General features: G+C 38.5%; 1 protein-coding gene across 1 annotated transcript in view; it reads left to right on the top strand.

Annotated features, from left to right (window-relative positions):
* Positions 1-13,332, top strand: part of LOC110960872 (structural maintenance of chromosomes flexible hinge domain-containing protein 1-like) — a 40,134-nt gene that overhangs the window by 12,728 nt on the left and 14,074 nt on the right. Inside the window, exons 12-28 of the mRNA XM_051940370.1 lie at positions 142-322; positions 775-975; positions 1,067-1,180; positions 2,736-2,842; positions 3,078-3,160; positions 3,258-3,371; positions 5,585-5,662; positions 5,772-5,891; positions 5,984-6,128; positions 6,342-6,435; positions 6,642-6,714; positions 7,441-7,580; positions 9,625-9,753; positions 9,850-10,074; positions 10,249-10,391; positions 11,796-11,881; positions 11,969-12,087. Coding sequence (XP_051796330.1) covers positions 142-322; positions 775-975; positions 1,067-1,180; positions 2,736-2,842; positions 3,078-3,160; positions 3,258-3,371; positions 5,585-5,662; positions 5,772-5,891; positions 5,984-6,128; positions 6,342-6,435; positions 6,642-6,714; positions 7,441-7,580; positions 9,625-9,753; positions 9,850-10,074; positions 10,249-10,391; positions 11,796-11,881; positions 11,969-12,087 — 2,152 coding nt within the window. The remainder of the gene's footprint in view (positions 1-141; positions 323-774; positions 976-1,066; positions 1,181-2,735; positions 2,843-3,077; positions 3,161-3,257; positions 3,372-5,584; positions 5,663-5,771; positions 5,892-5,983; positions 6,129-6,341; positions 6,436-6,641; positions 6,715-7,440; positions 7,581-9,624; positions 9,754-9,849; positions 10,075-10,248; positions 10,392-11,795; positions 11,882-11,968; positions 12,088-13,332) is intronic.

Genomic DNA, 13,332 nt, shown 5'->3' with positions numbered 1-13,332 from the left:
CTACATCATTATGTATTTCATACACAGCTTAACTCTATTCTTCAATTTAAATGCATTTGCCATAATTATATCATCTTTTACATTTAGCATATCATACCCAAAAATATTACACTAAAGTATCCTGCTGTCCATTTGTTTCAGGTTTGATTGGTGTTCTCCCAATAAAGGAGCAAAAGTGCCTGCAGAGTGTTACAGTCGGTTGTCAGGGGTTCTTTTCACTGACGACAGGTTCAAGGTCACCACAAACAAACTCACTTTTACTGACCTGGAGTTGAAACTGAAGAACAAGGACACTATCTACACAACTGTTGTTAATGGACAGGTGACCATCTACATTTCTCAAAGACTTTTTTAATGTTTAGAAGAAATTGCAGCCTCAGATTCAAGATGTTCAATGAATTTGAGCCTGAAAATGCATTCAAAGTTGAATGATTCTTGCTGTGTTGCTGTTTATGTTTTTAGATACAGGGGGAAAAGAGCAGTCTAAAGAGGAAAGATCTCCCACTGCAATTCTCCCCGGAAAAGGTGCTTAAGCTATTTCAGCAACACATATTGACAAAATAGGGATTCATTAAAGCTGCATTAAGCACTAGTTTTGAACGTGTTGGTCTTTCTGTTTGTTGTGTAAAAAGACTATCACTTGCTTACAAAGCAACAGTTTTAGTATATCAGTTAGAGACCTGTTTTGGAATATTTCTTCCTCCTAGTTGTCAATAATCTGTGTCTCTCTTTTTTAATAAAAATTTTCTTCTTTTTTTCTTTCCATTTCAACAGAAATCCTCAAAAAGAGCTAATATTGACAAAGAGTTCACTCAATGGCTTCAAAACTGTCATGAGAAGTTTGACAAGCAAGTGAAGTTTATTGGCTACCAGGGGACCATGGGAGAAGATTTGCTCACTAAGAAAATGCAGCGTCCCTGTGCAATGTTCTCCTCCATCGAATGGGACGGCAAAACGTACAAAACAGGCCAACTCGTAAGCATTTGTTCATTTTGAGTTTTTTTGAGTATATATTTGTGCCATTTTGCTTTCAGCAATGATGAATACTCTGTGCATCCTCATACAGGTGAAGTCTCTGGGAACAAAACCTGTTTTCTACGGTACCATTGTTAGATTTTTGCTGCATGGAATTTATGATGGAGACGTCTTTGCCACAGGAGGACAGGTGGAAGTGATTCGGGTAAGGAAGGAATTATGGAGTTGGATTTGAGAAACTGATTAAAAATATAATGTTCACTGTCTCTAATTTGAAGCTAATTGAGTACCGTTGTGGTAAACTGTTATCTTTACAAAGAAACAAGCACTAGGATTTCATTAAAGAACACACTCCACACAATTAAATATGTTAGATTTGATTGCGTGGAGGGTTACACTAAAATATATTACACTGTTTTATGTAAATGAGCACTCACATGCTGCTTTTACCCCTTTGGTTTATATTTGTGAAATATTCCAGGGATCTTACCAACTTTAGTAAATACTCAAATTTCTACACTTTTGTCCATAAAAATACATTAAGTTTGTTGGAAAATTAAGCAGGATGATGAAAAGTTATGATGGCAAGGAAGCCCTCAGACCTCATAGACCTTGAGATAAAGGGAGTGATGCAAAAAACTTGTGGAGACATACTGAGAGCTTGTTAGAAATTTTAAGAATTGTTTGATGATTTGCCATATAATTTTGAGAAAAAAGACTTTAGACATGGTATTTTTCAATGTAGAAATGAAAACCATAGTTATAGAACACAATTCCTGATACAATTTAATTACAAATATCACAGCATCCTCAGTGCTTCTATATTAGAGTTTTCCCACTGCACTGACTTCTGCTACTCACAGAGGCAGCAGGGGAAGCAGGTTATTCCAGACATCCCTCTCCCCAGTCATGTTTTCCAGGTCCTCTTGGGAATTCCTAAAGCATTTCCAAACTAGACGAGCCCTCAGTAGATGGCAGAACCACGCCCATGCATGATACTCTGTATCAATTTTGATCATCCTACGTATATCCCTTCCTATACAAATGATGCAATATGCAAGAAATGTGCTAAGTGACCCCTGTGACCTTGACCTTGATCTGCTGACCTGTAACTCCACAACTGAGCAGGGGACCTTAGACTGATCTTCAGTGCCAAGTTTGATTATCCTGACTTCAGCACTTGCAGAGATGTCTGACCGGACATACATACACACATACATACTTACCCAGCCAGCCAGATACCGAAGCGAATGCAGTAACCCCCGCTGACGTACACGTCAGGCGTGGTTAAATAGATGAGCAATTTATTCCCTCAAGCAGGTTCTGGGTCTACCCCAGGTTTCTCCATCCCAGCTGGAGGCAGGGTTGCACCCATCCTAATCAGATGCCTGAAGCACCTCAGTTGGCACCTTTGGATCCTCTACGCTACAGAAGAAAATAATTTCAGCTGCTTTGATCCGCAATACCCACATTACTGCTGATGCTGCTACTCCACTTGAACCCAAAGGGAGCAATCTGGTTTCAGGCAGAGAAACATGGCTTTGGACTTGGAGGTGCTAACCATCGTCTTGGCCTCTTCACACTCAGCTGCAAACCGCCCCTGTGTGCACTGAAGGACACAGCCTGATGAAGCCAACAGAACCACGTCATCTGCAAAAAGCATTTTCGTCTCTCTCTTTAGATTATTTGAACACTATTTCTTTCTCAGTCGTTTTAGTGTTTACTTCTATGCAGATTGAGATTGACAAGCTTTTTTTTAGGAGCCCAAAGCCCTGTACAGCACGACCAAGATCATACCAATTGCCAAGATTGACAGAAATGCCACTGATGAAGCCATCAAGAAAAACATCGAAAATGACCTTGCCAAGTGAGTAAGCAGCTGGGAGAAACTGCTTTTGTGCTGAGAGTTTAACACAGCAGTGTATTTAAACAGAAGAGCAATCTTGAATATTACATTTTTTATATGTGATTAAATGGCTACAAATGTGGTGTCAGCGAGATTATCTTTATTTCTTTGCACTTTATATCCTTGTCCTGACTATCAGTCGTTAAAAATTGATGAGACTTAATCAGCTCCAGTAAATGGAATTTGTTTGTTGCAGACTTCCACAGTCGCTGAAAGTGGTTTGGCCAGAAGGTAATGAGTGGCCACAGGATGCTGTCTGTCCTGCTGGGACTACTTTAGGTAAAATATTGCATCTGTTTGCAACAAAATGTGATGGTGCTGAAAAAGTTCCCTTTTCATAGGGCTCAAATCTCTTTGTGTTTTGTCATTATTTCAGGGCCAATTAAAATTGAAATTCTGAACGGAAAAGGAGAGTCAATATCCTCGATGCCGTTAGCAGGCCAAGGGAAAGGACCAGCACTGAATATGCAGATCAGAATAGTCCAGCATGGTAAGGTCATCTGTGTCACAAATGAACCACAGTTTCTGTTTAGTGTGCTGAAAGTTAAATTTGATCCACGATATCTACTTTTCATGGTGAAAATTACTTTGCAATAGTAATTAACCCTCTGAATACCAAAACCGACTGGCAGATTTGAACTGCCTTTAAAAATTGTCTTTAAAAAAATTGCCAAAATTACCTGATGTATCACAGCCAGAAACTAAAAACAGAAAAAAAACATCAAATTTTTTATTTCCTTGTGTCTGCTGTGCAGTTGCATCAGAAAAATATAACCAAAACAAAGTTTAAAATCATGATATAAAAACAAATCACTTGCAGTAAACAAGTCCTAAAAAATAAAGTTAAGTGTTTTATACCACCGCTGCAACCAACAGTCATGTGAAAATGCGGGCTGTGTTTACACATAGCAGACATGAGACATATCTAATAAGACATTCTAGCGATTGAGAGCAAAATGAAACATCCATCCATCCATCCATCCTCTATACACCGCTTTATCCTCACTAGGGTCGCGGAGGGTGCTGGAGCCTATCCCAGCTGACTCGGGCGAAGGCAGGGGACACCCTGGACAGGTCGCCAGCCTGTCACAGAAAATGAAACATACTTGATCAATAAAATAGTTATTGGCAGTACATACATGATGAACTGTTATTCTAGAGTTGATTCGTAAAGTAGTGTGAAGAACACCTGCTTGCTCGAGCTTATAAAATGTAAGTCGTAGAATATCTGTAGTATGTCGAGCTCCAGTTTCTTCCATATGTTATAAATGTTGATTACATATTTTTATAAGAAAAACTATTCTGTAAAAAAATACTTATTTAAAAGGGCAAAATATGATATCGCTATTGTTTAATTTGTAGCACATTCACATTTTCTCCTGAATTCATGCTTTTGCAGACTTGCTTTGTTTCATGAATAATCTGGTACACTGTTAATGAATTGATTAATTTGACCTTTATAACTGAAAATGTATTTCTACTGTTCCACACTGAACACTGAACTGTTATGCTTAACCCTCTGTTACGGTTTCTAAGAGGCTCAGGCGCTGAAAAATTAGATGGAGCACGAAGGTACGAAATAAAGACTTTTATTTTACAGAAGGCAGAGATACAAGGATACAGGAACTACAAATAATAGCCAAAAACTACAACCAGAATTGAACCAGAAACTGAGATAGTCAGAACACAGACTATGAGCCGCCCAGCAGACGGAAGGATAACTACTCTAAACTAGAAGGCAGGAATGGCAAACCTGTGTTTCCTGAACACACAGTATGTCCACCTTCCTTCTCTGCATAATGTCAACCAACTCTCTAGCATTTCCTTTTTTGCTCATTATTTTTTAATTTGAAAACAATGACATGCAGCAATACTTTACATGTGTTGAGCTCTCCCTTTCCCCCCATCCATGAAGTTTGTTGGTTTAAATTGTTTAGGACTACCTCTAACTTTAAATAGTTGTGTACATTTATGTACCAAGCAACATAAGTAATTCAGTAATTAGTTATAGTTAGAAATTATCTCATGACGCGGAGAGAGGATTTATCATAGTCTAACAGCAGGTCACAATGTGTACTTTACTTCACCTCAAACAGATGATCTGTCACACAGTTTAATAGCTGCAGTTAGATGTTTAGTTTATTCATTTTTATTACTACTCATCTGCAGGTTGAGTCCTGAGCTTTCTGTTTCACCGATTTTAGGAATCAGAAATAAACAGGGCTGTTTGTTATTTGGACTTGGAGTTTAGACTTAGTCTGTCATTGCAATATTAGCTTTATACATTATATAGTGTGTTGTCTGTTAATGCATAAATAACAATTATTTGTGTGTGGACTGTGGCTCTCTCCAGTATGGTGGTGAGGATGTCCAGAACAGAAAAGTGACCCATGTCTGAAGAAAAGATTGTTGTCACTTTTACAGACTGATGAGGGAAGCAATGTTTCATATCCCATGTCTGAAAAGGGCTGTAGACACCATAAAAACCTGCAAATCAGCAAATCCTTACATTGAAAACATTGAAGGAAAAAACCTGGTGTATTACTCAACAAAAAGTGTTAAATGTCACTTAATATTCTTTTTACTTGTATTTTTTTTAGCTTCACTTTGTTGTGGCTTTTATTTTTCTTCTTCTTGATGTAGAGTTTATAACTGTGTTTGTTCCTTCTAAATGCTGCGATAAATTCTCTGTTTCATCCATAGATCGTGGAAAAGACAATGAGATTTTCTCTGTTGTTGCCAAAGGACGACCAAAGCAGGGCTACTGGTTCACAAGAAAGGGTACACTTCTTTTTTCATTTTTTTTATTATTATTCATGCGTTTGTGTTTTATGCACAAATATTTGCTTTTTGAAAGATCACATATGAGCAAACTTGTCATCCTTGACAGAGAATCTGACCCAGCTGGGGAAGTACACACTGTCACTGAACACCGTAATGAAAGACAATGATGCTCCTGTCGTTGGAGGTATACAGCTTCCAAACTTCACTCTCAAATTCACCATCAAAGGTGAGGAGAAGCAGAGCTCAGAGTATGTTACTGTCGTATTCATTATTCATTGTGAATTCCACAGACACTTGTGCTTCTTTTTTGCCTCTCAGAGGGTGATGCACAGAGCTTCATTACTGGCAGAGTGAGCCCCAGTGTTCGTGTAGGGGTGCCCTTCAACATTCCTCTGCAGTTTAAAGATCTATATGGTCACTTAACAGCACCTCCTCCCAAACTCCTGCCTGTACTGGAGTGCAGGTAGGTCACTTAACTTGTAAATCCTCAGTTTTGTTGCTTTACTTTTTTTTAAAATTCCATACCTTATTAGGAAGACAAACCTTTATTTCATAATCTTTCAAATAGCCGTGTATCTGTACCACATGAACAGGTTTATTAGAACTAATTGTGCCTTTAATTTATCTGATGTTGTAGTTGCTGTGAAATTGTCATATTATTATTTTTATTTTTTAGTGGCCTGGATGTGAAGTACGAGACAGTGGACAGTTACGAGAATACGTTCACCATCAAAAATGTCACAGTGAAAGGAAAAATCTTGCAAAATAAGGTTTGAATAAATAATCTCTGTGCTCTTCAGACATATTTCCTGCTATGTGGAAAGGTAGATGGAAGGGTAATTTATGTATTATAAGGTGTGTAAAGAGTGTACAAGAAGTTTGATACAAGAAAATGTACCTGAAACTCAAGAGACAAGAGCGAGTCAGATGATTTAGTTTTATTTATTCTCTCCTATATTTTATTTTATTTTTTCAGAGTTATGACCTGAAAGTGACCATGTCTGGCCTGAAAACAGACACACAAACTGTAATGATCAGTCTTCATCCCGGTAAGACTGCATTTATTTATTAAATTAAAACAGTTATTAGGCTTGTATCAGAAGTACATTATGTTCGTAGGAAATATTGATTGGTTAAATTCTTGAAATGATGATATATAGATGGCAAGCATTTTTAGTATAATTTTATCTGTGTAGTAGAGTTGAAACGATTACTTGAAGAAAGATTATTAAGTAAGGGGAAAGTATTTTTTACTGAGAAATGCCAAGCATTTGATGGCTCCAGCTACTCAAATGAAATACTTCACTGTATTTTCTGTTTTTCTGTTGTTGGAAATTAAATCTATTTGAGTTTTGCACTACTGGTCAGAAAATTGGAAAACATGATAGACATTTTTTCCCCACACATTTTATAAATTGAAAGTTTTTTTTGTCAAAAATCGAGAAACAAGACTTGTTTTACTACAAACAGGACATCGAATTTGGTTTTTAGTGTCACCCAAATAAAAAAAGAAGCACCACCTATTCTACACTGACCAGCAAAGTAGAAGGTATGGAAAATAGTCTTTTGTGTGGATAGAAGGACAGAAAAAAAGCCCCCTGAAGACTTGAAATCATAGTCGAAAGGCAGCAGATGTTACCCTGCTGTGGTTGAAGGGCTAATCTGTTGGCTTCTGACATTAGGATAAGAAGCACCACTTGGTTAGCAGGTCCTATTTAGCATCATATCTGTCAGTGGGTAAATAAATATCTTGTTGAAAATTATGCGTTTTCCAGGTAACCCACATTCCCTCCATGTGATGCCAGAAGAAGAGCCAGTCAAAGTAGAGAACAGAAACCCAGTCGCCTTTAGTGTTGAAATTCTCGATGAGGCTGGAAACATCACTGCTCACCCCAGACAGATAGTTCACTGCAAGGTATCGACATGAGTTTGTTGGGAAATCATCAGATGTGTGTGTGAAGACATTCAACAGATATCTAAAAAAAATTATATGCATTTATAGATAATAAATTTATGGATATCATAGAATGAAAAATGGTAAATAAATTCTAGCTTGTTATATATAGATGTTTTCTGTTATGATAAATTAAAGGTAATATCTAGTAAAATATTAATATACACGTAACAAAACAAACAAAAGAAGCAAACAAGAGTCCTCAAAAAAAAGACCAAACCTGTCCATAATGTCCACATCAAAAATCTGTATTTTTAAAAGTAGCACCCTTGCTGCAAGAGTTTCCCATTTTGTCTTACAGATTTTTATTAAAACTGTGTATTAGTTTCAGAAGTAGTCATTGTTTAGTTTGTATGTGCACCAGCTCAACAAAGACTCCTTGTGAATTGGAAAATTCTTAATAACAGACATATTCTTGTTTGTCACCATGATAACATGTAACTTTATCCTAGCTATAAGTCCAACTCACCCCACTGACTGAAAGTAGAGGAGGGAAGAGACTGAGGATATGTGTGAGGCAGCAGTTGCTCAATGACATCCCTGGACCACAGAGAAATGGAATGACTGGACACCTGTGCTTCAGAAGGGTATTTTGAGGTGGAAGACTTCCCCCTCCAGAATCCTTTGAAGCAAACATTAGTGTGGTCAAGGAACATGTTGATCCTGAGCTGTATCAGTTCAAGTCCCAGTAATGCCTGAAGCTGGAGCACTTAGAGGCAAAGTAATGGAAGTGCAAGAGAAGATGGGAGCAGTCTCTAAGGCTACGTTCACACTGCAGGCTCAGGTGACCCAAATCGGATTTTTTTCCCCTATGTGACCTTTATCTGATCTTTTCATGACAGTCTGAATGACACAGATCCGATTTTTTCAAATGCGACCCAGGCCACTTGGATATGTGGTCCTAATTCCGATCGGATCTTTTGCCATGAGACTTCAGTCTGAACGGCCAGGTCACATTTATCCCACCTATATGTGATCTGTACACGACAAACGTCACTCTTCTGCGTTCAAGCAAAACACGTCTTCGGGCTGCGGAAGACGTGTATCTTGCCGTGAGAGTGTTAAAAAGAGGCGCTCACATATGTACATAAAGGTCGCCCTTGTCATTTGAAAATTCTGAATGAAGTCCGCATCTGCGAAGCCTCTCACATCACTATCCCACCACTCCTGGCTGCGACTCCGCACCCACACAGTTCTCTGGACAGACGTTGCTGCCACTGCCCCACAAAACGGCCAAAATCCTGGCTCTCTTCCTTCTTTGACCTTCTCCTTAAAACGATTAAGTTAGAAATATGCTGTTAGCGTCCACGTTTACTTCCGTAAACACTGAACACGCTCTCTGCGTGTGTCGTTGTTGTGTCCTCTTCTGCGCATGCGGGAACCTTTTGGGTCGTGTGAGGTTCACACAGGAGATCACATACAACTTGTATGATACAAGTCGCATTTAATTAGAAATGTGAACGAACTCGCAAAAAAAATCGGATTTCACAAAAAAAATCGGAATTGAGCATTAAGCCCTGCAGTGTGAACATAGCCTTAGTAGTGCTGTAACTATTGAATGAGGGTCTGAAGCTAAGGAATGCAGTCCGGCGGTGCTTCCACAGTCCAAACCATGGCACAAAAATGAACAAATACTTTCTACCTAATTCTTTAGTTTTTTCCAATTTCTACCTTTGAGAAATTGTAATAATTTATATTTCTTGTAATTATTATTTTATTTTTATTTTTATTATGTTTTATACTATTTAATAATGAGATTGGATTCATGTTAGCTGAACTACAGTGTGCACACCTGAAGCATGGAATTTATATTTCATCACTTTTCAAGCAAGCTAAAATGAGATATAATTCAAGTACAGCATTAGTCTCCCCATTTAATTTCTCGTATGTCCTGAATTTCAGCCTTTGTGATTTTCTTACTGTGCTGTTTCAAATTGTGAACTTAATTCATTCTTCAGCCCTTCTTGGTTGACTCTTCCTCATCTTTTTCTTGGTACATTATTAGGTTGAGGAACTTCCACCGGTGACAGTTGACTGCAGCAACACAGGAGCTGGCCAGCTTACGACAAAGCCCATAAACCTGAAAATAATCGATGGGCAGCCACAAGTGCGCAAAGCTCACTTTGAGATCCCTGTAAGTTTTTGAAGTACAAAAAAACTACTCTGTTTGATAGAATATTCTTTTAATTGAAGTTTGCAGTGTCTTCATTCTTCCTTGTTTTTCTGTTAGAGTCAACGGCACGTAGCGTCAGTCATAAGGGAGCTGAAGGTGAATCCCAGCACACGAGTGACCATGATGGAGGTCTACAGTGCAGATGCTGACAAACTTGTGCTGAGGAACAATGACAAGATAAATTGGGTAGTAGGAGGAGTGCTGGAGAACCTGTTCTACAGACTGTATGATGAGGCTGGCAGTGAGGTAACGGTCAGTGCTGAAATAGCCTCCATGATCAAGGTGAGTCTGACATATACTGTGTCTTCTTGCTGGTTTTTATTTTGGAGACATTGTAGTTTATTGTTTAAGTGGTGATAAATGAAACAAACCGCATATAGCAATAAATAAAACCTTTACATGCTATTGTATTTTATAGCTTTCTGCTGCACTCTGACTGTGATCCCTGATTTTCAGGTGAGCTGGATGGCAGATGTAGATCTGGAAGATTTGATCCAGGGAAAGCTGCCTGATATCCAGGTACCCACACGGGTGAAGGAAGAGCATGTTTTCCAGGTGTCCTACCATGACCAGAGTGTCTCTGTCTCCTTCACCATAACGTAAGCTCCATCTCTGACTCCAAAACCCCTTTCAGACTCTTAGGCTGCTTTGTTTAGATCATGTAACGGCAACTGAATGTGTTGAATGTGTTTGCAGTAGATGCAACTCTCCTGTCTGTACACTAAATATGAAGTTACTGTCAGGGACTGATGGGTCTGAACCCAGAGTGCAGGCACACAGTTACAGACAGGACAGGTCGAAAGGATTTTATTAAAACACCAGTTACACGATACCAGCTATCTGGAGTTCCCGATGATTTAATCATGATTATTAACAACAGCTGCAGGAGAGCAGTGCAGACAAGAGAGTACTGAATGGTGAGGAAAGAGAGAGGGACAATAAAAGACTGAGGGGAAGAAGGAGGTAAAAGGAGGTCAGGTGGGGACTGATGCAGAAACCAGGGAGAAGGCCAGGCAGGGGCCCTGACAGCTACAGTAGTACAGCTGCTTATCTTAGTATAATAACTGATAATCTTGTCTGACCCTGGCCAATGCCAATAAGAGCCTCCTACTTGCACCTTTACCCCTCTGAACCCAAGCAGCTTGTGGATGTTATCTGGTGACTCTACATGCTATAGACATTTCACTACTTACATTTTTGTTTTTAAAATTTTGTCATGTTCGTATCCTCAGATTTTAAGTGAGCACAGATCATTTTAACCATCAGAAGATGAGTATAAAAAAAGCTTTTCAGTCTAAAACTCAGCAAATACATCCTTCTGTACAAAGATTGTCAACCATCTCAGTAAAAGAAGAATAAGAACGGTGAGATTTTGAGTAGAGTAAAACTGTCATTCATTGTTCACAGCTGAGTCACTAATAGCCCTACAGTTGTGTAGATTTATTTAGTTATTTACCAAATCTGGTCGGTGCAAATGGATTATTTCTGGCAAATATTTGCATGAGATGGATAGGTTAAAGTTTTTGATGACATATAGTATTAATCTCAGATTTGGTTCAACTCATGGGAGAGTTGAATATCCAATGATTCTTACTGTTTTTGCAATTTCTAACTCTGATAATTGGTGCAATTTTGGAAATTTTTAAAGGACAAACAAAATCTAAACCTGCTTCTGGGTCTTGCGTTTCAGAGGGTTAAAGGTTACAATTTAGCATGTTTTATTTCCTTTGTTTATGTTGTTCAATGAGTGAACTCTAATAACACATTGTGCCTCAAATAGATTCAGAATAGCTGTTTCTTGCCTTAATGCTAAGCTAATCAACTAAATAATCTCATATCTGTAGTTATACATTTAACCAACAGATATGAGACTAGTATTGCTCTTCTAGTATCTTTCTCATCTAAATCTCCACAGGACAGCCGATAAGTATTTTTTAAAATGTAAGACTTTTGCTTTAAAATCCAGATGTGTATCTCTTAAAGTCTCCCTCCTTCTCCTGCAGTCCTCATCCAGACGAACCAACACGGCTAAAAGTAACTCTTCCCCAAAGCACAGTGAGGCTCGGTGAAGTCCTACCTGGAAACATCAGTGAGTTTGATCCTGATCAATCATACTTATGGCACAATTATTTAATTTACTGCATCTTAGCTGAGACAAAATGTTTTCCTCATGCAGACTTGGAGCCTGTGGACCAGTATGACAACGTCACCAAGACGCTTAGCCCCACCTGTGTGAGGGACATGAGTGTGGAAGCTGAAGGTCTGGATAAATCTTCCATCATCTTTACGTGGCAGGTAGGAACAGAGACAAAGGGAAAGTACACTTTCTCATGCAGATGTTGAAAGAACTGTGTTCCTGAGAATTCAAATGTAGTTGTTCACTCATGCTACCTTCATTTGATCTGAGCTTTCTCCTAGACAAACAAGGCCACATTTATTTACAATTACACTGTGTATGAAATGTTCTGTGATCAGATTTAGGTCCAGATGTGCAACGTATTTTCCTGTAATTAAAGGCACACTGAAGGTGCCTTTCTGCCTGTACACTGACCTCTTCAAATCTATAGCATCTCCCCACTGCGACATCATGTAGAGCCTGGTTCTGGTTGCATGCGTGAGAGTGTTAAACAAAAAGGTTAATAAAGCTTGAGTTCGTCAGATAAGGAACGACTCAGAAGTCGTTATTCTTCCTCTGTGCTTGGGCAGCATCAGAAGCATTCCTGATGAAAGGATGGGGCTGTTTGTTCAGAGGTCATTGTAATGCTAGGAATTAAAGGAGTTCTGGTTTATAATCTGTTAATGACTATCCCTTATAAATTCAGACACAGTGTAAGTGCTTTGTTGTAGAGTGCTGACAGTTGGACATCTTTGGAAGGCAGTGACATCCCTCATACTGTTAGGATATGTTAGTTAGTTCATGGACATGTGGCTGTTGCTAAAGTAGTCAAGTCATGACATGTACTGTAGAATTTGTTAATCCTTGTACTTGACGAGAGTATTTACATTTTATTCTGTTACTACGTTACTGCATTTCAGAAGGCAGTTTTGTTCAAAGCTCTCAGCTGCATTCATTTTGTAACCTTTTGAAAGGTGTCTCATCTTTTTAAAAAATTGCCAAAATCATGCTATTTATTGGAGCCAGAAACTGTGAAAACAGATACTTTCGCTGGATTTTCAACTTTCCAAAGGTCCTTCAACATATCAGGTTGAAGGACCTGAATCACAGAGCTTAGTCAGCCTACCATTGTGATATTTCCTCAAAATCACTATATTCTATGTGTTTAAACGTAATCATTTTCATTAACCAGATTAGTTAAAAAAAAAAAAAACTTTTTGCTTGTCTGTCTAATTGAGAGACCATTAGTGATTGAGTTGCAACCAACACTTACATGACAAAAAATTCTGGGACTTTTTGGCTGAAGTGGGCTGAAACCAAAAGAGGAGTAAACCATCTATAGTATGTAGAGCTACCATTTTTGAACAACATGAACATGCTGTACCCATTCATTCCATGTTTTTAAAGTTTTTGTAAAGTAAATA

This window comes from Acanthochromis polyacanthus, chromosome 20, assembly GCF_021347895.1.
Source record: "Acanthochromis polyacanthus isolate Apoly-LR-REF ecotype Palm Island chromosome 20, KAUST_Apoly_ChrSc, whole genome shotgun sequence".
Lineage (NCBI taxonomy): Eukaryota > Metazoa > Chordata > Actinopteri > Pomacentridae > Acanthochromis > Acanthochromis polyacanthus.
This window is presented reverse-complemented; position numbering and strand designations above follow the sequence as displayed.